Genomic DNA, 25,276 nt, shown 5'->3' with positions numbered 1-25,276 from the left:
CAGATTAAGGTGAAACATTAGGTTTCCCATTACTGATGTAGATATTACAGTTGTGATTAATGTGGAATGGAACAATATAATAAAATGGAATAATATAATAAAATGAGATTCAGTGTAAGACCAATACTTAGTGGTAAATATAATCATATGAATGTGAAGGTAAATATTTATTCTTTACTAGTTTCAGCCTTGAATTTATCAAATAACACCTTCACACCACAATTTGTACATTTCTTTTTTTTTCTTCAGTGAGGTAAATAATAAAGAGGTCTATAAAGGCTGTAAAATTGGCAGTAGATGCATTTATTTTCATCAGTGTCCACTCAAAGCATAAAAGTATATTTGTACTAGTCAGTTAAAACTGTGGAGTTCCATTTCAATTCTACATTTTTTTTTTTTAATATGTATGTTCAGTACACAACATTTTCTATTGAGTTCTAGGTTAGAGTACAGAAGTGTGAGTTGGTTTGACTGACAAGTCATAAAAAAAAGAATTCTTGTTGCCTTTGCCCTCTGTTCCAGCAGACTGGGAGATACTTTCTAAGCCCTAGCCAAAATCAGCGTAAGTTAAAACAATTTGTTCATTTTAACTCTGTCAGGAGGATAGATAATAGAAAGCAGTCCTTCAGCAAAACTGACTTGAAGCCAAGTGGAATCAATTGCCTGAGTATTGACTGTGGTAGCCCAGGGAATGCAGCGTCCTCCCGCTGCTGGCAAGCAGTAGAGGAGTTATGAACTCCAAAGCTCTTCTCTTTTGTTTGCTGCCCTCTGCGGTTCAGTCTGTAAATAAAGTTAGGAGCTGTGTGAATGGAGTTAACTTCACACACTCCCTTATGCTCTCTCTGCATTGGCACACTGCTACAGAGTGAGAACATGAAAACTCAGAAACTGCATTCAAATACACTATTTCCCTACAAGCAGAATTTTTCTGCATAAGCTTTGAACTAATAGCAAGAGTATTTGAAGATAAAAGGGGAGCCAGTTACTCTCTCCATTTTAAAGCATTTAATGGAGGGTCATGAAGCTGAAGTGGGCTGCCCCTGCATGTAATGTCAGCAGCACAAGATTTGTAGTGCTAACAGCTCTGTGGTAGCCACACCATTCGTATTTCACAGGAGCTGTATCTGAGTAAGTCAAACCTAGGCCCATAAAGTGAACACCCATTAGTGGCTAGAGCACATTAGAGCACTCTTTCTGTGAAGAAATCCTTCCTGCTATCCCCTCTAGACCTCCCTGTCTCAACTCTGTGCTGCTGTCAATTGTCCTATTCCTTGTCACCTGAGAAAAGAGATGAACACCATCCTCACTGCAGCCTCCTTTCAGGTAGCTGCAGAACGATGAGGCCTCACCTCAGCCGCCTCTCCTCCAGGCTAAACTCTCTCAGTTCCTTCATCTCTCAGATGAAATATCTTCTGTAATTCTGAATCTATTGTGTTTGCATTCGTGTCTTCATCTCTCTGTAGAAGAGATTCATGTGTTTCAGAAATCAGTTATAGTTGCTAATAAGGTGATAAGTCTTAACTGTTGAGTTCATGAAACTTATTTCAGTGGTGTTTTTCTACTAAAGACTTGTGCACGTATAGCTGAGCTGAAGGTTAGTTGTCAGTAGTAGTGCTCAATAATGGTTCTGCGTGGCGGAAGTGCAAGGGCAAAACTCTGGAGCACCTTTGCTCCTTAACCCTGCCATGGAGCACAGAGAAGCTGCCCATTGCTGGCGTTCACCACCCACTCTGTTATCAGGACTAATACTTCCCTCACTTGAAAGGGACATTGTGAAGCTAAATCTATAAAACAACAGCTATTGCTTGAACTGCTCACAGATATGGATGCACCAAGGTAGATCAAAAGGACTGCTGAGCTCTCAATAGAGCAAAGTTGGCAGCTTGATCAAGTAACATCAAAAGCAGCAAGAAAAGTGCTGTAAGATGTTTAATTACCTGAAATGGTCAAGTACACAGCGTTATCTCTTGCAGAAAACAGAAATAACTGTACGTGGTTGCTCTGGTATGTTGGTGACAGCTTGACTCACGCAGGAAAAAGTGCTAAATACTTAATCACCAGAAACATTATTTTTATAGGACCCCATTGCCTTCTTTGAGGAATGCTTTCCGAGGTCACACCATACTTAGTGTCTAAGTTCTTATAATTGCAGCCAAAATTTTAGATTCAGAAATATATTCTACAAGAAGATATTTTTTTCTTATATGCAGATCTTTAAGACAATGATTCTCTATAATTCTGCACTGCAGGTCAGCATACATCAGATCCTACAAAGAAACTCAAGCTGTTTAGAAATTAATTAAGGCAGACAAGTTAGCAGTGGATTAAACATCCCCTTGGGAGCTCTACTGTTTTGCACTGTCATGTTTTCACGCTGCTTGAATAACTGTCAATTATTATTCACTTTACTGAAAAGCTTTCTCAGTGCTGACTTCAATTCCTACTTCATCCCTTTGCTGTGAGAATTTTCAGATGAAAACAATATATTTTGCTGTGGAAGAAAAAATGTTTCAAGTCAATGAGCCTGTGGGAGATAAAGCATTACAAACTGCTGCTAAAGCTAAAATTACAGAATGCATAACTTTTGTTCCCTATTTTTGACCATAGGATTTAAAATGTATAAAAGTTCTGTTCGACGCTCTGTAGTGGCTTTTTAATATAGTCGTGCTTGCATGATGCATATTGCTCATCTCTACTCAGTACTTGCTTCAGGACAGCAAGATCCAGAATTAACTTGCTTTCTGAGAAGGGAATGTCTGAAAGCAACAATGATAGAACTATGTCTTTATTGCCGATCACATGGGTGCTTTGTTGCCTAGCTGAAGATCATTTAAAGCATTTTCTTAACAAAGAATATTCAGTAGTATGAAAGGTTCTTGCAGTTACATTAACAGAAGTGGTCAAAGATCAGTCATAGTTAAAAAGAGTAATCTTGAAATCCTTAAAGTCTTTCAATCATTAGAAGAATAGCAACAAAAAGGAAAGTATGAAAGCTTCCAGTCAATGACAGCTCTTGAACAAGAATATTCTGTCTTAAATACCATCTTCATTCTTTGATTCTATTCCATTACTTCCCCTGTATTTGTTTTGCGTTTGCATGTGTATTGTTGAAGTGACCCGACGTTTCTAGCCCTTCGCTCAGTGTGTGCCTTTTCCTTCCCTTTTCCTTCACAACTGCTCCAGCCTGATCGCATAAACCCAGATGACATAGATTTAGAAAACGAGCCCTGGTATAAGTTCTTTTCAGAACTGGAGTTTGGACGTCCGGTAAGTGAGGACAGAATATTAATATTTAAATGTTAGGGAAAATACTTTTCTAGAAATTTACTGATTACCAACTTCAGCAAACATATTCCAGTAAAATTAATATGGCCTTTTTTTGAGAAAGGTATCATTTTTTTAAGGTAAGCCCTAACTTGCCAGGGTTGTGACTTCAATAAGTTAAATATGGACTATATGTTAGGGCTGGATTAGGTTCAAACAACTTCTAAGAGCATAAAATATTTACTGACATGTCATGCTACAGAGGAACCTGATCACTTGGCACAGGATCCTGGAGGATGCCCTGGGAAGCAGCTACCTTCTTGTACCTGCTCAAATACCAACTGCAGAACTCACAGCTACTTCAGTGAGAGAAGAAGAGAAAGCAAACTGCATACTTTCCTTTAAAAGTTGCCGTCCAGTGTATCAAATTTATCACTGATTACCTTTTATCTCCTTTATCTACCCATTGAAGCTGCTTTGTCATTCCTCTGCATAGATAGGCAGAAACAGTCCGAATACATTCTTCTGAAAATGCTATGTTAACAGTGTTTTACTCATAATGATAACTTGAGAATAGTGCCTCCTCTAAGATGAAGAATGTTGAGGCTTCTCCATAAAAAATGTAACTGTGACACTTTACGCTGTCTCACCAGTATTAAATACATCTAGTACTGATTCAGTCATTCCAGCTGTAAATTTTACCACCTAAAGTTACTAACATATTATTTAGATGCTTAGAAATTTACAAAATACTGTAACATGTTCTTCCTCCCATTCTACCCATACGTGTCACTCTTGTACCTGATGTTGTCAACACTTAGTTTCTAACTGTGTCACCTTCTTCACGTTTCATTCCTTGCTGCCATTGATTCTCCTCCATTCCATCTCTACACTTCTGCTTATATGATGCAGCCACCTAAAAAGCTTTTGGACTATGTTCAAGACAGTTCTTCCGGTGTTTCCAATGAGGTAAATGGATGATTCTTGTTCAGGTGATTCTCTTGGGAAGAAGGATTGGCATGCTTGCTGTTTGTGTCTGTTTGTTAAAATTTTGTGGGTTCCTCCTGATAGCTATGAGACGTTTCTAATTCACAATCACTGTGTCTTTGTCTTCATATTTTTCCAGACCACTAATGCATTTGGATGTTGATCTTATTATCCTAGGAACTGTGAGTTCTTATCTCCCAAACTGCTCAAAGATTAACACTCAGGATTACACAACAGCTCATGTCTCTCTAAATCTTGACCAATTCCCATTTCTTCAGAGTTGGGCAAGTGTGTTGCTTCCACACAATTAATACATCAGCATAATAGTTTTTATATTAAAATATCTGACTGCAAATTCTATATGTCAAGTCAAAGACTTTGTGACTGAGCTATCACTTCTTCAATTAAGTACTTATGACTAGGGCAGCTAATCTGGAAGCTGAAAATTGATAATCCTGTTGTAAATTTGTAACTGCAGAATTGGCAGTCACTGAATAATATACATCAAGATCAAGTCGTGGGCTGTCACTGCCCTACTCTGAATGAGAGAGATGCAGGCTTTCATTCTTCCTCCTATCCACTCCCATTTTTAGAGTGCTAGGGCAAAAGTCAGTGAATCCGGCAATAACAACTCCATACGGTGGCTTTGATTCTGTCATATTTGTGATTCACTTCCTTGGGATCTCCAAAAATCAAACAAAAATTGTGACCTTAAGCTGTTACTTGTGTTGCAGATTCTTCTGACCTGGTTTTAGGCTCTATAAATTTGGAAAAACTTTACGGTTGTGAAATTTGGGTCCAGTTCTCTGAGAAAATAAACTTCTAGGCCTTTTCTGATATGTGAGACTACTCTTTGTAGCAGAAGACAATGTAAGAGTCCTAGCATACAATCATTTGAAATATAATCATGTTTGGCAAGTCTGTGTAAAGTGAATATTCAGCAATATTGGTTTTGTCTTTGTTTAATTTACAAAGGCACTCTTGTTTTGAAATTTTAAAAGTCTTTAAATATAACTCCTGTTTGGAAATTACAGTGAGTTCAATATTTTTTCAGTGTCGTGGAACAACTCATTAAAACATTAGAAGCATGATATAAACAAACCTGTTTGTTGTTTTTAACTTTTGCCTACCTTCTTCATTCTCAGTCACCATTAAAGCTTTGATGCATGGAAACAGCTAAAATGTTGGCTTAACTGTAAATATATATCTCATCTCTTTTAGTAAAACTTTATCAAGGTATTCAGTAAAATCTGTAATTGTAGTTTGCTGTGGTTGTTTCTAACACTGAATTGTTTTTATCAGGCAGCTGCCAACAGTGGAAATGAAAAGCAACTATATCCACTGCTTGCTTTCACCTTTCCCCTCTATCAGTGTGGCTGTACCAGTGGGTAGAATGTATAAACTTCACACAGCCTACTGATAACAATATATGCGTGTGTTAATAATTGGTATGGTACAACATACCATACCGTACATATACAACATCTATGCCCCCATATGTGTCTTTCAAAATCTTCAAAAGACTGCATCAAAGAAGGGGAAAAAGAGCACATTACATCAGAGGTGATATCTTAAAGGAAGCAGCTCAGCAGTCTGTTTTGGGATGACACAGATTTTTTGCTGTCTTAGGCTGATTGCTAACATGCTATATACAGCCTGGGGAGTGCTATGGATAAAGAAGTGCTCTGTGGTTTTGCTTCAGTTGTGTGGTTTCTCTCTTGCCTTCCATAGGAGCTAAAGGGAGCTATGCTGCCCATGGGATTTGCGTCATGGTCTGTATGACCCTGCAGCCAGTACAAGTGGTGAGAGCTCTCTCTGCCTCAGCTGTTTGGCCTGTATCCTGTGAGACATGGCCCCAGTCTGCCTCTGACTGGAATGGCGCCTGCACAGAAGGCCTTCAGTTGACAGTGCAGCACTTGCACTGCCTCACAGGCAGTTCCAGGTGGCCGTGAGCCTGAGGGGCCTCTATGGGCACCACAGCATGCCAGGGACTGGTCAACAGTGGTGAGGCTGATAGTGATGGGCAGCTTTGAAATAAGATTTGTATTTAACAGAACGTGCTCCACAGGTGTTTTGTGGATGTTCCTTCTGTGTGGCAGTGCACATCTGCTTCATTCTGCTGTGTGGTGGCATGCAGAGAACTGGGGTTACTCTGTTGGTGTGAGCAGCTGTGCCAACTCTGGCTTTTGTAGTTTTGCTGCAGACAGATCTTGTATTTAGATGTGCTTTGTTAAAACTTTGACTTGAAAAATTGGCATAAAGCAGATTTCTGCTTTCAGAAGTCCTAAAGAAAAACTTGAAAATATGAACTGAGCAGTAAAGACTCAGGACCTCCTTCTGAATTTATTCTAAAAACAAATATCATGATATTTTGTTCAGATGGGCTCAGGTAAAAGGAATGCACTCATCATTATCCCCACACGTGTTCCAAATATAAAATAGGGATAATTTCATAAGCGCTACCAGCAGGTTTATTGCCTGTTTGAGAATATCTGACGATGATCAGCACACCTCCATAACAGAAGCAGCTCCAAAGCACAGGCTTCTGCTTACACTGCTGATGGAAAGGTGCATTAACTCTTCACTTGATCCTAGAGCAGACAGTATGGTTTTGTGTCACAGGACCCTTTCTCCTTAACTTACAGGTCCACTGACTTTATGAGCTAGGTTACAGTATATGAAATGCTTTGGTGAACAATTACCCTTTTCTGTTCTTCACATTAAAATAAAAAAAAAAATAATTAGGGGATTGTATTAGTAAAGTCATACATAGGTTGTTCATCACCTAAGAGCAATACAATGACAAACGTTTTAAAAAGAAAGCAAATCTTGAAATCTGTGTTTTACTGGGAAAATGAAACTTGTAAGAAGTAGCTTTCCATTCATACATACAAAAATAGGTTGGTTTTAGCAAATTAAAAAAATATTATGCTGTGATAGAGCTTGACTGTATTCCACAGCACTGCGTACTTTCTCATCATGGAATAAGATAAGTGGCAAGCACCACTGCCCATAAAGCCACCTGGGAAAGTGGAACGTCACTGTATCAGTGAGGCAAACCTTCACTGATGGCAGCATCTAATACTGGGAAAAGCTGAGTTCATGTCAGCAGCACTGTTCGTCTTCTCCCAACTGGCCACTGCTATAAGAGACCTGCCCTGCTGAGACAGCCACATGCTTCCCATTCTTTGCCTACATGGGTTGTGTCCCACTGCCTCAGCTTGCTCCTCTTGGCAGCAGCATAATGCCCAGCTGGTGGGAAGATCTCTCTGAGCCTTAAAACTGCACGTAGGTGTTGCTGGATGTCATATTAATTTGTGGATATGTTAAAGAAAAAACACAACAGTAATTTATAGCAGATAGAGATGCTGTCACTGGAACTTTTAAGTGCCACTTTCTCCGTCCAACTGCTGTGTAAACACTCTGGAATATGTGCAGGTCATCCTCTGCTGTAAATGAGGTGCAGATGAATAGAGGGGATCATGTCTCTTGCAGAATACTGTGCCTGAAGGTTGTTTTGGATGTGGTGGATGACAATTAGCCCTTTTAGCTTTTATTTGCAGCTCTTATGGAAAACAATGTTATAACTAGTTCTGCCACAGTGTTCTTATAGCTGCTTGAGAAACAGCTGGAATGCTTACAGTGATGAGTGTTACTTTTGCAATCCTTTGGTATGGAGAAAAATCTGTAAGATGTTTTCCTATTTAGAGAATAAGTCTTAGAAGGCTTCTACAGAGAGGAAAAATAGTTGACCACGAATGTAAGGTGGCCAACAATTAGCCAGAAAAATCCTGGGTCTTTCAGCTGGTTTTGCTTCTGGCTATAACAGATTGTGAAATTCTGGTGAGTAATTGAGATGGAGGAGAAGGTTTGCAGGTGTTGCTTTGCTCAAGGAGGAATCATTTTCAGATTTTTATGTTTCATAGTCAAAGTTAATTTCAGGTGTTGTGTATCTATTTTTGAAAACAGTATAGAGAAGCATGGCTCTGAATCATTATTTAGTGGTGCTTTAAAAGAAAAAAATGTAACTGAAATAGAACACAAAAAGAAATCTAGTGATGCTTTTTAGAAACTGCCTGACTGAATACTGCAATATCTATCTGCTGGAGTGCACAGTATGTTAATCACTGTAGTCTGCTTTTATAGGATATCATGGAGTAGTAAACATAATAATCAAACACTATAAGCAGAAATTGTCACCTTTTCATATACAGGCATATAACAGATTTATATATTTGTTTTCACAGGCTTCCTTATATCATCACTCTTCAACAGACAGAGGCCTGGACAGGCCTTCCAGGTAAGAAATACAATATGTGTGACTTTAGTACGGATTATACAGCGTAAGAACTTCCTTTGTGACCTGAAGCCAGCAGATGTTGAAAAGAGTCAAATTTTAACTTTCAGCTTGTGGACTCCTAAGAAAATGAGAGGTACTGGAGAGGGTGTTCATATTTCGATACTCAAGTGCAATTCTTAATTTTGTTTTTCAAGGACTTACTGTTTGCATTCAGTATAAGCCATGCTGTATTCTGGGTCTTTCCAGTGATATCCCTGAGCTTCTGTCTCAGCTTCAACACTCCATCATTTAACCTTACTGCTTGCAGCACTTTTCTGTGCTGTTCCCCCAAGCTTGTTACCTCAACTATTCTATCTCCTTTTCTCATCTTTACACTGAACTGCTACTCTAGTGCTAACAGCAACTCACCATTCATTTTTTTTTTTTTTGTCTATAGCTGCATTTTACTGCTCACACTGTTATTTCCTCCTCATAAAGGCAGCTCCTTTAATATCTTATTCAGCATCCTGAACAATCAGACCGTTTAACCTGTCTACATCTCAGTTTGGTACAGCTATCTCAGAAGCCAGATCTTCTGGTGGTATTGCCACCTTAGCAAAATCAATATAGAAACGCTTTCAAATCGTTAGTTGCTGATACTTTTGCAGTATTTCCAAATATATTCTAAAAAGCTTGGTACATTTATTTCAAAGTCATCATTATGAAAGCTATGTAACAATTTTGTATGAAACTTTGATACAATCAAGTGAATAAAAAATTCAGCTTTTCTCTGTCAAACATGCAGTAAGAGAGCTGAGCTCAGTGCTTCTCCTCTATGTGTATTTCAGTGTCTTTCTTCTGGCACTGTTCAGTCCATAAGCAAATAATGCAATTATGAGCTTGCATTTTAATTCCTGAGTTGTGATTACAGAGATGAGACTGCTACTAATACTGGTTATTTTTATAGTTCTGCAAGTACTGCAAGTGACTACAGGAAAAGGAGGAAGTCAGAACCTGCTGTAAGTCATCAGAGAGCACACAGTGATCAGAATGCAAACAGGCCCAGCCCGGGCCGTACAGATATGCAAGGCCCCTACACCACCCTTAGAAAGCCTTTAACTAGCTCGTCTCCTTCTTCTCCATCACGAGCAAAAGGTAAGAGGACATCATATTTGTTAGGAGGAAAACTGATGATGATGTGCTGTACAATCACTTGGTAGTAAATACAACTGTTGTCCACTGTTGCTGCGTGCACTCTGTAGGGAGATTTACTGTATGAGGAGCTTTGGACCATTCCTTAAAGACTAACTTGTTTATCTTTACATGTGCAATTCTAAGCTGATCAAAAGCTGGACTTGTAGCGAGGGTTTTCCAGTTTTATCTGCCCCTTCTAGGACACAGAGAAATGGTTTATTAATAAAACTTCAAGGAATTTTATATTATGGTACAAATCATGTTCTTTATTACAGTGCACTCTTCTCTTATTATACTGTTCTTAGGATATGGAGGAAATAAATCAGGACAAATGTTATGTGAGATTAAAGATGTATTTCCATAATAGCAGACCTTCAATTCGATAGCTGGTGTCTTACAGAGGGTCAGTTACTGGGACCTACTTTAATCAAGCAAATATCCATAGTCAGATTTTTAATTTCATAAAGCAAAGAATCATAGAATGGCCTGGGTTGAAAAGGACCATAATGATCATCTAGACTCAACCCCCCCCCCCCCCGCTATGTGCAGAGCCACCAACCACTAGACCAAGCTCCTCAGAGCCGCATCCAGAATCCTTGAAGTACTTAGTACGGAATATACAATCTAGTTTTTTGGGGTTTGTTTTCAAGTAATTTATGGTCCCACTGCTGTTCTCCATGTCTCTCCAGAAAAGAGACACTTGAATTATGTGGTTTAGTCTGGGGGCTTTAGGTGTTTTCATTAGCAAGACAAAAGGTTTCCAGTAAAATATATGATGGATGTAGTACACAGAGTACTATCTATTACAATACCCATTCTTCTTTTCAAGTTTTTATTAGTCTTCTAATTGCTGTATTTTGTAGCTATGCTATACAAACAGCTGTAGCTATAAAAAGGATTGTGTAAACCTTTGGAAAAGATGATTCCTACTGATAAGAACATAGCATCTAGGTTGCAACAGAATGTAACAAAGAAAAACAGTGAGGAATATTAAGAATGAAGTGATAGAAAAACAGATTTATTATAAAACCACTGTTAAGATTAGTAATTTAAAAAGTAATCTCATCCATTTGGTGCACCAGGGCAGACAGTAAAAAGGTGATAAGCCCCGCTTACCTGCGTTTGCTTTTTACTACACCACTGATAAGAAGTACTCACCGTGACTTAAATGCTTCCCATGTGGGAGAACATGGGAACAGTAGTTCCACGGAACTACTTAACTTTTGGGAGGTAATCTAGATGAACCAATTCATTCTCTTGCATTATGAGATACAATAATATGTTAACTTTTCTGGGAACCAACCATTTTGTTAAAAGAGCAGCACACTGTAAGTCTTTTGATCTACATGGATTTTGAACTCAAGCGTTTCAGTTACTGTCACAGATTCAAATTGTTCTTCTAGAAAGCAGACTGAACTGATTGAAGTATGTGTTCTGAACTGAACACTGCCACTTTAAACCACTTCTGAAAGTTCAGCTCAAATATGAGAGACCAGAGGTCCACATTTGTCTCATAGTGCCTTCTGTGAACTGTCTGGACATTAATCAGATCAAAAACTCTGTACAGTTTTCAGAATACACAGATATTTGAAATATAGTTAAGCCAGTATTTGAAATATAGTTAAGAATGTATAACGGAATAACTTCTTAATACTCAGCATATACTAACAATAAATTCAAATTAACTAAGAGATATAAATTTTGTCCAATTTTTACATTTTCTGTAGTTATCATTCAAGTTAAACTCCACAGGAAAAAAAAAATAAAGAGAGAGATCTCTTTAAACATAAAAAATGATGGTCTTAGCTCCAGAGATAAAACACTTCAGTCTCTCTCCAAATTCAATTTATCACAAATTACAGTTCTGGAGCCTAGATTTGTGGGTTTTTTTCATCTTTAATTTTTTTTCAGCTTGTATTGTTTTTTTATCTGCTTCATCATCAATATTGATAGTTGTTTTCTTACACTGTTTTGTTTTTGTTTGGGAGGAGGACATCACCACAATTCTTGAGGAGTTTCGATTTTTCTTTTTTTTTTTTAATGTTCAAATTATCATAAGTGCATTATGAAAGCTGGAAAATGGCTTATTTGCTCTGCAGTCCTGGTCTGTAGAAATGTATGTACTGACCAAAGCTGACAGAATAGATGCACTAATGGCTGTCTCTTTTCTAGTCTTTCTGATACTTACTGATATTAATTCCAACTTTCTGAATCTTTTAATTTCTGGCAATGTCTCTCTTTTATCATGCTGCTCTATGGATTATAAAGGTGGGGATATTAGCAAAGTATATCCATCCCTCCTCAGTTATTCAGTGCACAACCACAACACCTCAAATGAATTAGATTACTGTAGCACTTACAGACAACATTTAGCTGTTCCTAATGATTCAAGAAGGGCAATCAGCTACAAGAATGGCTGGCAAATGACTCGACAAAATGCAGAAGTCTGGAGCAGCACAGAAGAAACAACTTCTCCAAAGAGAAAATCTCGTAGCTGTGATGATCTTTTAACAGATGATCGGGATAGCTTTCCCGATGCACAGGCCAAGTCTGAAAGCATGGGCTCTCTTCTATGTGAGGAGGACGCCAAAGAGGTTTGCTCAATGAATTGGGCATCCCCATATGCCCCTGAGGGCCGTGGTGGTGGTAGAGCAAGAGTTCGTCACAGATCTGCACATGATGCCCCAGGTTTCCTTAAAATGTACAAAAAGATGCATCGCATCAATCGCAAGGACTTGATGAACTCTGAGGTGATCTGTTCTGTGAAGTCCAGAATACTGCAGTATGAAAAAGAACAGAATAAAGGTATTCTTCAGGGCTGGAGAGAGTCTTCTACTGAAGAGGTGCCCAGAGACATGGTGCCAACCAGAATATCAGAATTTGAAAAACTAATTCAGAAGTCAAAATCAATGCCAAATCTAGGTGATGAAATGTTGTCAAACATTACACTAGAGCCTCCTAAGAATGGTTTATGTTCACAGCGGCGATTTTCTATCGAGTCCCTGCTGGAGGAAGAAAATGAAGTCAGACATCCCTCTCAGGTACAACGGAGCTACAAATCTAAAACCCTGGTGCCAATTCATATTGAAGTGACCAGTGATGAGCCACAACGGTCACATATGGATTTCTCAGACAGTGATCAAGATGGAGTGGTTTCTGACCTCAGTGACTTTATCCAGATAGAGGGGTCATCCTTTTGTAGTGAAAGTGACTTTGATCACTATTCCTTCACATCATCTGAAAGCTTTTATGGATCGGGCCATCACCACCACCACCATCACCACCACCACAGGCATCTCATCAGCTCCTGCAAAGGGAGATGCCCAGCGTCCTACACCCGCTTCACCACCATGTTGAAACATGAAAGGGCTAAACAAGAACCTGCTGAAGATCCAAGGAGGCAGGAGGCAGAATCTGGCCTCTCCAAGATAGCATTCCTAGTCAGCCCAGTGCCTTTCCGAAGGAAAAAAAGTGCAGCCCCTAAAAAACAAACTGAAAAGACAAAACGCAAGTCATCTGTCTTTGAAGCACTAGATTCTGCACTTAAAGACATCTGTGACCAAATTAAAGCTGAAAAAAGAAGGGGAAGCTTGCCTGACAACAGTATATTACACAGACTTATTACTGAGCTGCTTCCAGACATTCCAGAAAGGAATTCATCCCTTACAGCTCTGAAAAAGAGTCCCATGCACCAGCCTTTTCATCCACTGCCTCAAGATGGTGCTACTCATTGCCCACTTTACCAGAATGATTGTGGAAGATTACCTCTTAGTGCCTCTCTTCAAGACATGGACACAACTAACAACAATAACCAAGAAAATGATAGTGCACTGTGTTTCCAAGGTGGATTCACTTTCTTCCTCTCTCCTTGTGATTTATTCCCTGTATTTCCCACCCTTTCTCATTCCATTTTTATTTGTGTAGCATAAGAACAGTTCATCCCACAAAACTCATAATGTAGGAAGACTTATTTTTACACCATCACAAAACTAGAAAAAATTGTTGTCTATTCACAAAATGAAGTAATCTGGACAATTGGATTAATGGTGTATTTCAACTATAAGATAATTAGTGCTATGAATAATAATGGTGTTATTGAGTGTTTTTTTTTTTTTCCTAAAACAAAAACAAAAACCTTTCAGAAAGTGAATGGATGTATCATTAAGATGCTGGTCAAGTAGAAAACAATATGCAGGGAGCCTTTCCTTGAATATTTAAACCAAAAATATCAGCATCAAAAATATGTAAAAAAAACTTTGTAGTAAAATATGTTACCTATAAAAATGCTAATGTTAATTCTGCCAATGTAATAGAGAGTTGTTTCTGTTTTTTCATGAAAATACACTAATTCCATTGCTTCATACTACTTTTTGTGAATAGACCTGAAAGTTATTTTAGGAAGTTTTCATTTTCACGGTTCAGATGGTTTCCAATCTCTGTGGCAGCAAAACTAATTCTTCTCAGCAAATTTTAATGTGACTATGAAGTTCTCAGAAATACCTTATCACAGAAGAGAAATTCTCAATAATCAAAACTTTAAAGATGGGTTTGATCAAATAACATGTAATCAGTATCAGAAAGACATTCTTTTATCCATTTGTGATTTCAAGAATAGCCTTTTAAAGTCATTAACTTCCCAAAGATGCTCCTTCACACAGGGCTGGATGTGTGGAAGCAGAATTGTTTAATATAAAAATGCTGTCATTTAAAGAATACATGACAGACTTTAAAAAGAAATTAAACTAAACCATCTAGGATGCATTTGTGTACTCTTTCTTACTAACTCTAGTTTGATTCTTTTAATATTGCAAAGTTAAATGTTAAAAAAAGCTCAAATAATACTTTGAGAAAAAGAGAAGCAGAGAGCAATGGACAACTGACAGCAAGTTTCAAAAATTCAGAAATTGTACTCATCGGGTATCACATTTGCTTGAAACTAATTTTCCAGTCCTTGGAAATAGGGAAATCCATAGTGCAGAGTAAACGTAGATTCCTAATAGCTTCTGTGACATCAAGGGAACCACATAAAGAAAGCTGTCCACAATTGGAACTATGATAAACTTGCTAGGGATGACATGCTTGCAACCAACAATGTAAGTGATGCAGTTAAATAATTTTGCCCCCACTGTGTTTATCAATAGCATGAAGTCCTTGTGGCTTAGCCAACAGCCCATTGAGGTCTCTGTTCTGTAAAACTGCAGCATAACGCAGTAGATGTTTTTAAATCTATTTTTCTACTTGTACTTAGAAATATATAAGCTTGGTAAGAACGGATCATGGGAATGAAGTCAAAGAGGGGGGCAAATATCGGTCAGAAGTCTCCAGCAGCCCATGTTAGGAGACTACAATCGCTAGTAAATCTCAGAAGTCAAGGGACAGTTTATTTCTTTCTCTGATCTGAAATAATTCCATTACATTTTAATTCACACGGGAAGCAGTAGAAAGTGCAAGATTTTTCTTTTTCTTTTATTAAAATACAAAAAGAGGCATTTGACATCCTGTAATGTACCATCCTCGAGTAAGCATTGGAAAACTATGCTTTAGAGAGAATCTGCCACAGAGATTGGTGAGTAACTCTTTATTTATAATTATTTATAATTCCATCTTTTTATGAAATAAAACAACTAACAAGTTGGCCTATTGAAGAAAAGATTTCCTCTAATTATCTCATTGAGGCATGCTTTAGTCATGTTTTGTGTAAGTAATGTGGTTATATTGTTGGCATTCAGAAAAGCTTCTCACAACCTGATAAAGTCTCAGTACTGCTGTTGTGCCTTCCATTTGGTCCAGCAGGGGTGCATCACTTCATACAGTAAGGCAAAATTTTGCTCTTCCCATTCTCTGTTACACATTCTTCTGCTGTGGATCAGAGAAAAGCCTTGGCTTGAGAGTTGGTATCTTTGTTTCTCTAAAGGTCCACTTTAACCATAACATAACATGCTTTTCTTCTGATTAAATATGAAGTTATAGAATCAGTATCTCTTCATTCATTTAAAAGATACCAAGCAGTATGCCACATTTTAATGTTTATTTTACCACAGTTTCACATAATGATATTCTGTTTTCAGTAGACCAGGAAACTCCTGGAAACTATTCTGCTTTCACTGATGTGGGACGATGTACTCCAAGGGACAGAAGAGGAACTCCAGATAAAGAGGTAGCAAACCAAAAATAAATAATGCAGCAATATCCATATGGAAAAAACAGTAACATTTCCAAGGCAAGATTTTTGTTGGTTATAAGATAACATAATGATACAGACAAAAGGAAGCAGCACTCATCAACACAATATTTAGATGGGACAGAATCCTCCTTTTTCATTAAATAGACAGGTACTTAAAGAATATCAAACAGAAGATAGGCTGCATCTTCTACTTACATTTAAATGAACGTGGACGGTAGTTGACTGAAGTGAATGTTTGGTGGATAGCAGGTGTGAGTGGGGGAAAGGCTCTTTTTCAAAAGCACAGAATTACAGAAGAAAATGCCTCAACAGTTTCAATCCTGACATCGCTATTCTGTCATTACCTTTGTTTTAAAAGGAAGGAAAAAAACCCAAAACAGTGCTGTTGGTGTGTTATACAAAAAGCATTATCCTAACAGCAATCTCTAATCTCTGTAATAGTTCTGGTGATTGTGATAACCTACCAATTGCTTGTTTTAATTTTTTCACAGAGGAAATGGAAGCAGGTGTACAATCTCTAAAGAAAGGGACACAAATTATCACTTGAGATATGCTTAAGAGAGTGATATATTCTGTGTGTGTGTGCACACTTTTAAGTTCTAGAACTTGAAGTAGTCTACAAGCAGACTCCAGGGATTTTATTTAGTCATAAAGTAACTATACTTATATTAGCTAGCATCTGTGGACTACAGATAGTTCACATTTTCCATTGATTTGAATGCAGTACACTCTTGAGTTACCATAATTTTGTGTGATAGTTGTATCTTGATTTTGTAATTTAGGAGCTGAGAACAAGCAAATGAACACTCTGAACAACAAACACTCTTTGCACTTAATAATATATAAAGTAATTTAAGTTTTTTCTCTCAGCTACCTAGTTTGTTAAATGGTGGTACAGCTTAGAACTGGTTACAGCATCAGAATTCAGTTCCACTTCCACATTCCATGCCCCAATGACATGGTTACATTGCTGCAAATCAAGTAAGAGTCTTAAGTCCAAGGAAGACTGCTTGTTACAAAATAATGGTTAAAAAAAAAGTTTCATGTGTATTGGGCATTTAACAAATTCTGAGTTTGGATATGAAAAGATGTTTGGTATGTAAGAATGGCTTGCAGTGTAAGACTGCTATAATTTAAAAAACAATGAGAGGACAAAAGACCTCATAATTTCATTCAATTTTGTAGATTTAGCATTCAGTCAGTCCCACTGTTCTTTTAATATTACTTCCATTCTTTCATTCTTTGCTTTATCAGTTACAGTACTAAAAAACAAACAAACAAACAAAAAAAGCAAAATCAGTAAAGACTAAAAACGCTTAATGAAAAGGATATCCCCTCTCATCCAAAAAACCAATTTTAATAGCAGCAGAGAAGAGAAAAATGCTTTATATTTAGGCCATCCTACTTGAAGGAGAGCTGAAATGGAGTACTGTATCAGTATCCAAAAACGTAATTTGATAGGATCCCTTTAATAACTCTGGGGACTTTTTTATTAAAGACAATACTCTAGGTAGGTGCTGGTTCTATTTTTAAAACACTGTCCCAAATACCTAACAACCTCAGAAAAGTAAGTTGTATATTTAATTACCAAAATAGAGCCTTTCTGTGACAACTGCTGTAAAGTATGTGCACTTCTTTTTTTAGATCCTGGTCACCTTTTTAAAAGCTAAAAATTGTTTGCCATATAGTAATACTACCTGAATGTGTTAATCATTTTGCCTACTTTTCAGAAACTGCCAGCTAAAGCTGTATATGACTTTAAAGCTCAAACTTCTAAGTAAGTACTAGACTTTTGTTCTTTCAAGTATTCATAGTAAAGGAAAATCTTTCTAGCATTTGACACAGCTATCTGCTGTTAAAGCCAGTTTCTAGAGCCAAATAATATGAAAGAAAAGGACCCAGCTGCTGTCACAACAGCTTCTGCATTAGCATGCTGCAAAAGAAGTTTTGTAATTAAAATGTTATAAATTATTCTACTTTCCATTGTACTTACTTGAACATGTGAGCAGCTGTGCATCTTCACCTTTCTATAGCAACTCCTCCAAGTTGCCCACTGAATGGTCTTTGCTGTAAATCATATTTAGGTACACAAAGTAGCATGCTTAGTGTGCTGTTGTAGACAGATTGTTTTCTTACCAAAATTCTGTACGGTGCTTCAGAATCTTCCATACATCCTGTCTTACCACAGATTTTCTGCAGGATGTAAGATATCCCATACCAAGATAAACTACAGAGGTCTGTCAGGAAAAACAAACCAACAAAAAAATACAACAGAAAATACTGTTCTAGGATATGAGGGAGTCAGAGGAGAACACTGTATTTCATTTTTGCTGTCACTCTGGTGATCCAGGGTGTTCAAGCATTCTTTACATGCAGTACACCATTGTCACTAATATTGCATTAGCTGTGTAAACTGACAAATTATCAGAACAGCAGATTAGGTCCTGGAAAAAAAAAAAAAGTACAGCAAATACCACCCAGGTACTGAAAATGTTCTTAATGGTTTGGATAATTCCCTTTTTCAGTATCCAACATAAAGCGTATCACAGGCCTTGATTCTCAGAAATGGTGAGAACGTAATCGTGCTTCTGATCAGCTTGGTCTCAAAAGAAAAACAGGTGGCACAGAAGCACTCCAAGCTATGCTGCTGCAAAAAGGTAGTAATTGGCCACAGAAGCATGCAGTGTGTTCAGTAGCTTTCCCTACCGATTTGTCGAGAACACCAACTATGTCTCCGATACCTGTCATAACACCAGCGTCTAAACAGGGAATCCCAAGGTCATCATGCTTGCCTGCAGACACCGTACTGTCCACTCTGATAATAACTACAGATACTTTCTTGGAGTAAAAAATAGGCCTATATGACTTACCGATAGCATCCAGTATTCATAAATGCCAATCGTTTTGTTTTAAAGGTTAAAATCAACTGGTAAGCGTACCACAGCTATGACATCTTTTCTCCAAATGTTTAGTTGCTAGATTATGTTTCAGTTTTGAACTTAGAAACTGCAGGAGGTATGCAGGTAGAGGAGTTCAAATGTAAAGCTATAAACACCTGATTTAAATGAATCTGTTACAGAGAGCTGTCCTTTAAGAAAGGAGATACTGTCTATATCCTCAGGAAAATTGATCAAAACTGGTATGAAGGTGAGCACCATGGAAGAGTTGGAATTTTCCCAATTTCTTATGTTGAGGTTTGTTCTCTGTTTTAATTCCTTGAATTATTTCATGTAACAGATCCGCAAGCTACATGCAAATGATTAAAATCTGTTGGTATTTTTCTCCCTAGAAGCTTTCTCCTCCAGAAAAAGCACAGCCTGCCAGGCCGCCTCCTCCTGCACAGATTGGAGAGATTGGAGAAGCTATTGCCAAATATAATTTCAGTGCAGACACAAACGTGGAGTTATCACTTAGAAAGGTACAGCTTAGAACTATCTTTATCAAAAAAATATTATGATGTCTACTGCTAAACAAAATAAATGTATATGTAAATACAGTGCTTTGGTACTAAATTTGCTATGCACAAAGCAATATAATGGTAGAAAGCTGCTGATGTAAGCTCATTAGCTTGCATTCTTTCCCAGCTGCCTGCAAATTGCTTAAATATTTTGTGTATATAAATATAATTGCCATATGCAAACACCTCCTAACTGGCAACCCAATTTTTCTACTTTCCATTTCAATTATCCATTGACCTTTTTAGGAATTGTTACTGTCTTCATTATCATGGTGAGGTTTTTACTACAGAAGAAATAAAAATACAGAAAATAGAAAGCAGCAAAATTCAGAAGAAAGGCTCAGACACGTTTGTAAAAGTACTGCATATATTTCGTCTTAATAATAGTCTGCTCTTTGTAACATACGTGATGTCTATACACAAACATGTTGGTGACAATCCTTTAGTACGTATGATCAAAACAAATGTTTAATTGCTGGGGTTTGTCTGACTGAGATACTCTTGCTGTAGGAACTTTATTATTGAAGGTATTATATACTTAGTTATAAGTATTACATATTCTCTACCCACTGGAAAATTCTACCTCATTTACTTTCTTTTTTAAATGAATTAATGTTCATAGAAGTTATTCAGTGTTTCTGCTTTTGTGTACAACTAAGGATACAGCTATTTGATGCTGAATCAACACCTGATCTAGCATCACTGAAGTTAATGGCTCTTTTTCCACTTGTTTGAGACTAGTAAATTTCAAAGAGGTCTAGAAAAAAAAAAATATATATATATATATATCAGGAATGGGAACAGAGAGAACTAGAGGTGGAAGGCAGTTTGATTTTGTTTTTTTAAATTCCCTTTCATGCTGATTGTGGTGGTCACTATCTTGTCAGCCCTGTCTTGGTTTGTTTTTGAAAGTTACAACTCCATCCTAATAATGCCAATTTTAGGGTACTCCACAAATGTACAACAGAAACCTAAGAACAAAAAACTAATAGGGGTAAGGATTTGATCTAAAAAGACAGGGTAAAAAGTACATTGCAACAAACATAAGATGGAGCTCATTAAGTTTCAAAACAGAGAAATGTTTGAATAAAAAGTTGCTATTTTCTATTTCAGTTTCTAGGCTCTCTAAAAACAGTAAGTGAGCCACTGCCCATCTGTCTTCTTACATAGATACCTGCTTGTGCAGCATGCTCAGTGGAAAAAGCATTTATCTCATTTTCCCCATGAAATAATTTTGAACTTTTCATTTTCACTTATTACAATTCTACTTGATAACAAAGCACGTGCGTGGATTTAATCATTTAACTTCCATTACCCTTAGGGAAAATGGGGCATTTAAATTAATGCAGTCAGGGGTTGTGGACACTCTGTCCCTGGAGGTGCTCAAGACCAGGCTGGATGGGGCCCCGGGCAACATGGTAAGAGTACCAGACCTGGAGGCTGGTGGCCCTGAGTGTGGAAGGGGCGTTGGAACTTGATGATCCTTGGGGTCCCTTCCCCATTCTATGATTCTTCCATATTACAGTTGGGGTATTAGCTAGTAGACTGGCCAACAATTTAAACAAGTTGTGCTCCTATAAAAAGTTTGTGTTAATCCTCCAACCAAAAGAAAGATTCTGCTGAACAGCAAGTGCAGTCTGTAATGATCTTCCTTTTGCTGGAATGGTAGTTGTTTACGTGGTTATTGTATGGCAGGAGAAAGGTGAAGGCAGAAACAGCACTGCAGGGAAAATAATTCTATGCATTAAAATAATATCAGGGATTCAAAACAAACAAACTTACTACTCATCTGCTGATAACCCATTTTTATAATGCATTCCAGGGAGACAGAGTTGTTCTTCTTAAGCGAGTTGATCAAAACTGGTATGAAGGTAAAATACCAGGAACCAACAGACAAGGCATCTTCCCTGTTTCCTATGTAGAAGTTATCAAAAAGAATGCATCAAAAAGTGCTGATGACTACCCTGATCCTCCTATACCCCAAAGCTATTCTAGTGACAGAATACACAATTTAAGTTCAACTAAGGTAAGGATTTTTCTTGTTTGATATCACCCCTAGAGTGGGTTTAGATGGACTTGTAAATTTTTTGTTAACGTGATAATACATAATTTATGCATTCAGTACACTCTTTTCTTTCCAGCATATGTATTGCAATTTTAGAAGTGCATTACTAGCTTGTGATTGAAGTATTTTAAATGAAAGCTTTACATTCTGCCAGAATAGTTGCTCAGAAAAAAAATAATAAAAACTTACTGTGGAGTCTAGGACAGAACTTGAGCATCAAGGATATGTTTAGCAAATTCTTCATAATGTAATGTGAAGATATAGCTGTCATCATAAAAGCCTGCAATCCCATAAGCATGCAAAGGGCATGAGAGGGTAGTTTGCAAGGGAACACAGCTTGCCAAGAGCAAAGCTATGCCTTTCAATGTAAAAGAACAGCTAGTAATTCTGTACTGTAACCTTCCTCCTTTTGCCACTGACACTCTACAAGGAGACTGTTGGTTGAAGGGCAGTTCTTTATAGTGGTATGACAACACTGACAGCATTGTATCATTCAGTAGTGAGTCAAATATCATCACATTGTCAATGTTTGGAATCAGACCTTCATAGCTGTGATTTTTCACACCAAACATGTCATAGTTCCTGAATTATCTTCCTTCTAGTGCATAACCACCACAAATCACTTTACAAAAAACAGTCCTGGGTTCCAGTTTATCATTCACTTTCGATATTTCACAGTATCCTGTTCAGAGATAGAATCAATAAAGCTTCTGTATGCAAACTGTGATTAGCATTAAGGTATTATCAATCAGTGATTTTCAATGCTAAAGATGGAATCTTTTCCAAATCTTCCTCTTTATCATTGTCGATCTCTTCACCATGGGACAGTATGTTTTGTGTGAAATGCATAAAGCTCCTATCCTGCCATTTATCTGTTTCAGATGGTTTTCCCATTTCCTACCTTCGTATACTTGCATACTGGTGCTTATTTAGATGTTTCGGCTTTGGGATAAGTTTCATATTTATTTACAGATTTCGGGACAGTCAGTTATAGGCAACAGTGGTCTCTGACCATACTGCTTATGGCTAAGCAATAATAGTTGTTTTATGGTATTTCTTCACAGAGAAGTAGCAGCTCCTTTCTCTTCCATTCCAGCAAAACTTTTGAACTGAAACAGTATCAAGTTCTGTAGCCCCAGAGTGAGGTATTCAGGAACTACATTTTCTCATTACAGTAAGCCGAAGGTCATTTAAGAGCATGAGGCAACTTAGGTGCTGCGTGCAGCAGAACTGTCTCTCTATATTTGGAGACACCTCTCACCATTTTCTGTGCATTTCCTGCAGCTAAAGCTGCTTTTTTTCTAACCCCTATAATCTTGTCAGTGATCCCTTCCTGAGCACAAGTGATGCTTTGGAGTATTTACATTCAGGTAAAAAAAATATATATATACATGCATGTTAAAAATTAGCCTGTAATTTCTTACTTTTTCTTTATAAATTATTTAGATTCTTCTGTAAAAGTTGAAAAGCCTAGGCTTTGGGAGCCTTCACGTTCCTCCTGTATTCATTCACTCTCTCCTATTCAAAGTTATATTGACTATTGTGCAGAATTTTTAAATTTGTAAAGAGATAAATCAGGCAACAGCCATTTAGAACAGGAAACAAATCATTTTAAAAACTTAGTCAACATACCTGAATTGCAGCCTGGGAGAACTGCAAAGCTGTTGGTGGCTGCTCCTTTTCTGTGATCATCTGGAGAGAGCAGCTGTTGTGATCATCTTGAGAGAGCAGGTGCAGAACATCCAGACATGCTTCATGCTTCTCCTGTAGTCCACTTATATTTGATACAGGGAGGTAACATGGACCAGATTTGCCTCCTCTTTGCAAGCAAGGATGAGATGAACTCAAATCGTTCTTACTACTGTCACCAGCATCACAGCAGGTGCGCGTTTTCACCATTGTGTATGTTTTTAACTGGAGAAAATATTGCAGACACATTGGATTACAAATCTGTCCTGCCACTAATATTATGTAACAGATTAGTTCTCAAGTGAAGGAGATGGGCATTAGTCTTACTAGCAGTAAACTTTTGTAACCATCTGGTTCTGGTCCAAGTAAAAAAAAAAAAACTAAAAAGCATCACACTACTGACATTCTTAAACAGATATGTTTTTTTCAACTGTTTTTTCAACAATTTATATTAACTTGGCCTAGAGCATCAATATCTTTAGTTCTTATGCAGCCTGTAGCCATAGGAAACTAAAACTGGCAATGCCTCCTGGGCCACATGACTTCTAACCCACAGGTCAGAAGCCCTTTTCTGAGAGTAAAGATGAGGGAAAGAGATGGAGTGCTGTTAGTAACAGTTCAGCTATGTTTTAGCAGATCACACTATCAGTTTGGAGACTCTATAGTTTGGTACAGAAGATTCTGTAACAAAGTTTTGTCTAACTTTAAAATAAAACTTTTTGCCTCAAGAAAATTCCAGTAAAAGGTAAGTAAATTAACATTCTGTGGTGTTAATTTGGCCTTGTGAAATTATTTTCATATTCTAGAGTAATAGTTAAGACTAAAGTTGACCAGATAACCTAAAGAGAGGTGCACCTAATTATCGCGGATAATTCTAACAATGATGTCAAACCATTTTTCATTCAACTTCAATTAATTTTGAGGATTAATAGTTATAAAAATGCATTTTCAGTATTTACTGAAGCAATGGATATCTACTGATGCTGTGTACGTATGACTCACCAGTCTCATTCTTACAAAAGGACGTTTCTTTTACCAGAAGGATACTTCAATCAATATTATGTAATGGTACTCAAAATATACTGCTGTATACTGTGCTGTCACTATTTTAAAGCTTTGTTGTTGGCTGCCTACGTTCAGTTAGAATTGAGTGTACCTTTCACAAATGTTGATGTCATTTTAAACTGATAGGGTTACTTTCAACGAAAAATACTTATGCCTTAATAAAAGTATGCTATGTATTTAAGATGTTTCTTAAGCATGTACTGAGAAGTAAAAATATTAACATTGGGATAACTAGAAATCATCTCAGATGTTAGAGCTTAACTCAATGGCACCAGAAGTGTACTTTCTGACAGTACTATGCTCAAAATAATAGTAATGGCTTGGGGGGAGGGAGAGAAAATCACATTAATTTTAATTGTATGATTTAATAACCTATGACAGGCTCACTAACAGAAAGCCATAAATAACATAACTTCAGCAGATCAAATGCAGGTCGCTCTCATGAATGTAATGATCCAGATTTGTCTTGATGTTTGACATTTAAGCCGAGGCCAGAACCTGATACAGTTTCATTTTTCAAATGTCTTTTCTGCTGTTCTGATTCACGTACTAATGATTTCAGACACCCGTGCTCACTGAAATGATACCCTCTAATCCAGATGATGGCACAGACATTTGGCTTTCCAGTCTACTCATATCCCAGCTCTCTGTCATGCTTATTTATTTAAATTCCCATGTTTTTCTTATTTTTTGAAGTTGCCTTTCCAAGCACTATCCCCACCTCCCAGATACCATTTCCCCTCTTGGTCACCCAATGATCAAAAGACACTCCAGGATGCCACTAGTGATTCGTTTTCCAGGATGGATTGTTTTTCACCTTCAAGCTCATGTATCTTACCACCTCCACAATTTCCAGACAGTTTTCTTTGTGACCTAGAAGAACTCAGTTCTTTTGCATTAACAACATCTCAATCTTTAGCAAGCTCTCCAAATAGCAGCATTCACCAAGTTAAGGAAAATGACTTCATTCCAAATACAGAGATCTCTCTCAGCTCTACTACAGCTCTTCCTCGGTCTTCTCTCGTATCTGCCTCCATCTCACCTTCAGCCAGTTCATCTCATGACATAACACATAAGCATGAAAGCAACAAT

General features: G+C 37.5%; 1 protein-coding gene and 1 long non-coding RNA gene across 26 annotated transcripts in view; one reads left to right on the top strand and one right to left on the bottom strand.

The window, feature by feature from the left end:
* SORBS2 (sorbin and SH3 domain containing 2) overlaps positions 1-25,276 on the top strand; it is a 142,823-nt gene that overhangs the window by 104,285 nt on the left and 13,262 nt on the right. For 11 of the 15 annotated variants that reach the window (XM_040699935.2, XM_046940863.1, XM_046940865.1 and 8 more), the window contains 9 exons: positions 3,184-3,267; positions 8,499-8,551; positions 9,498-9,685; positions 11,993-13,567; positions 15,793-15,881; positions 17,639-17,685; positions 18,988-19,102; positions 19,198-19,326; positions 21,188-21,391. In XM_040699935.2, the coding sequence (XP_040555869.1) occupies positions 3,184-3,267; positions 8,499-8,551; positions 9,498-9,685; positions 11,993-13,567; positions 15,793-15,881; positions 17,639-17,685; positions 18,988-19,102; positions 19,198-19,326; positions 21,188-21,391 (2,484 nt within the window). The remainder of the gene's footprint in view (positions 1-3,183; positions 3,268-8,498; positions 8,552-9,497; positions 9,686-11,992; positions 13,568-15,792; positions 15,882-17,638; positions 17,686-18,987; positions 19,103-19,197; positions 19,327-21,187; positions 21,392-25,276) is intronic. The other 4 variants (XM_004935983.5, XM_046940867.1, XM_040699950.2 and 1 more) reach the window with 2 other exon arrangements.
* LOC112532411 overlaps positions 11,764-25,276 on the bottom strand; it is a 30,746-nt gene continuing 17,233 nt past the window's right edge. For 2 of the 11 annotated variants that reach the window (XR_005859702.1, XR_005859701.1), the window contains exons 3-4: positions 13,106-23,344; positions 12,590-12,729 (exon numbers count right to left, since the gene is read on the bottom strand). This is a non-coding gene — a long non-coding RNA (uncharacterized LOC112532411). Of the gene's footprint in view, positions 12,730-12,885; positions 23,345-25,276 lie in introns of all 11 variants that reach the window. The other 9 variants (XR_005859704.2, XR_005859708.1, XR_006939223.1 and 6 more) reach the window with 9 other exon arrangements.

Source organism: Gallus gallus, chromosome 4 (genome assembly GCF_016699485.2).
Source record: "Gallus gallus isolate bGalGal1 chromosome 4, bGalGal1.mat.broiler.GRCg7b, whole genome shotgun sequence".
Classification (NCBI taxonomy): Eukaryota; Metazoa; Chordata; class Aves; order Galliformes; family Phasianidae; genus Gallus; species Gallus gallus.
Note: the sequence above shows the minus strand (reverse complement) of the source record. Positions and strands in the feature narration are given on the sequence as shown.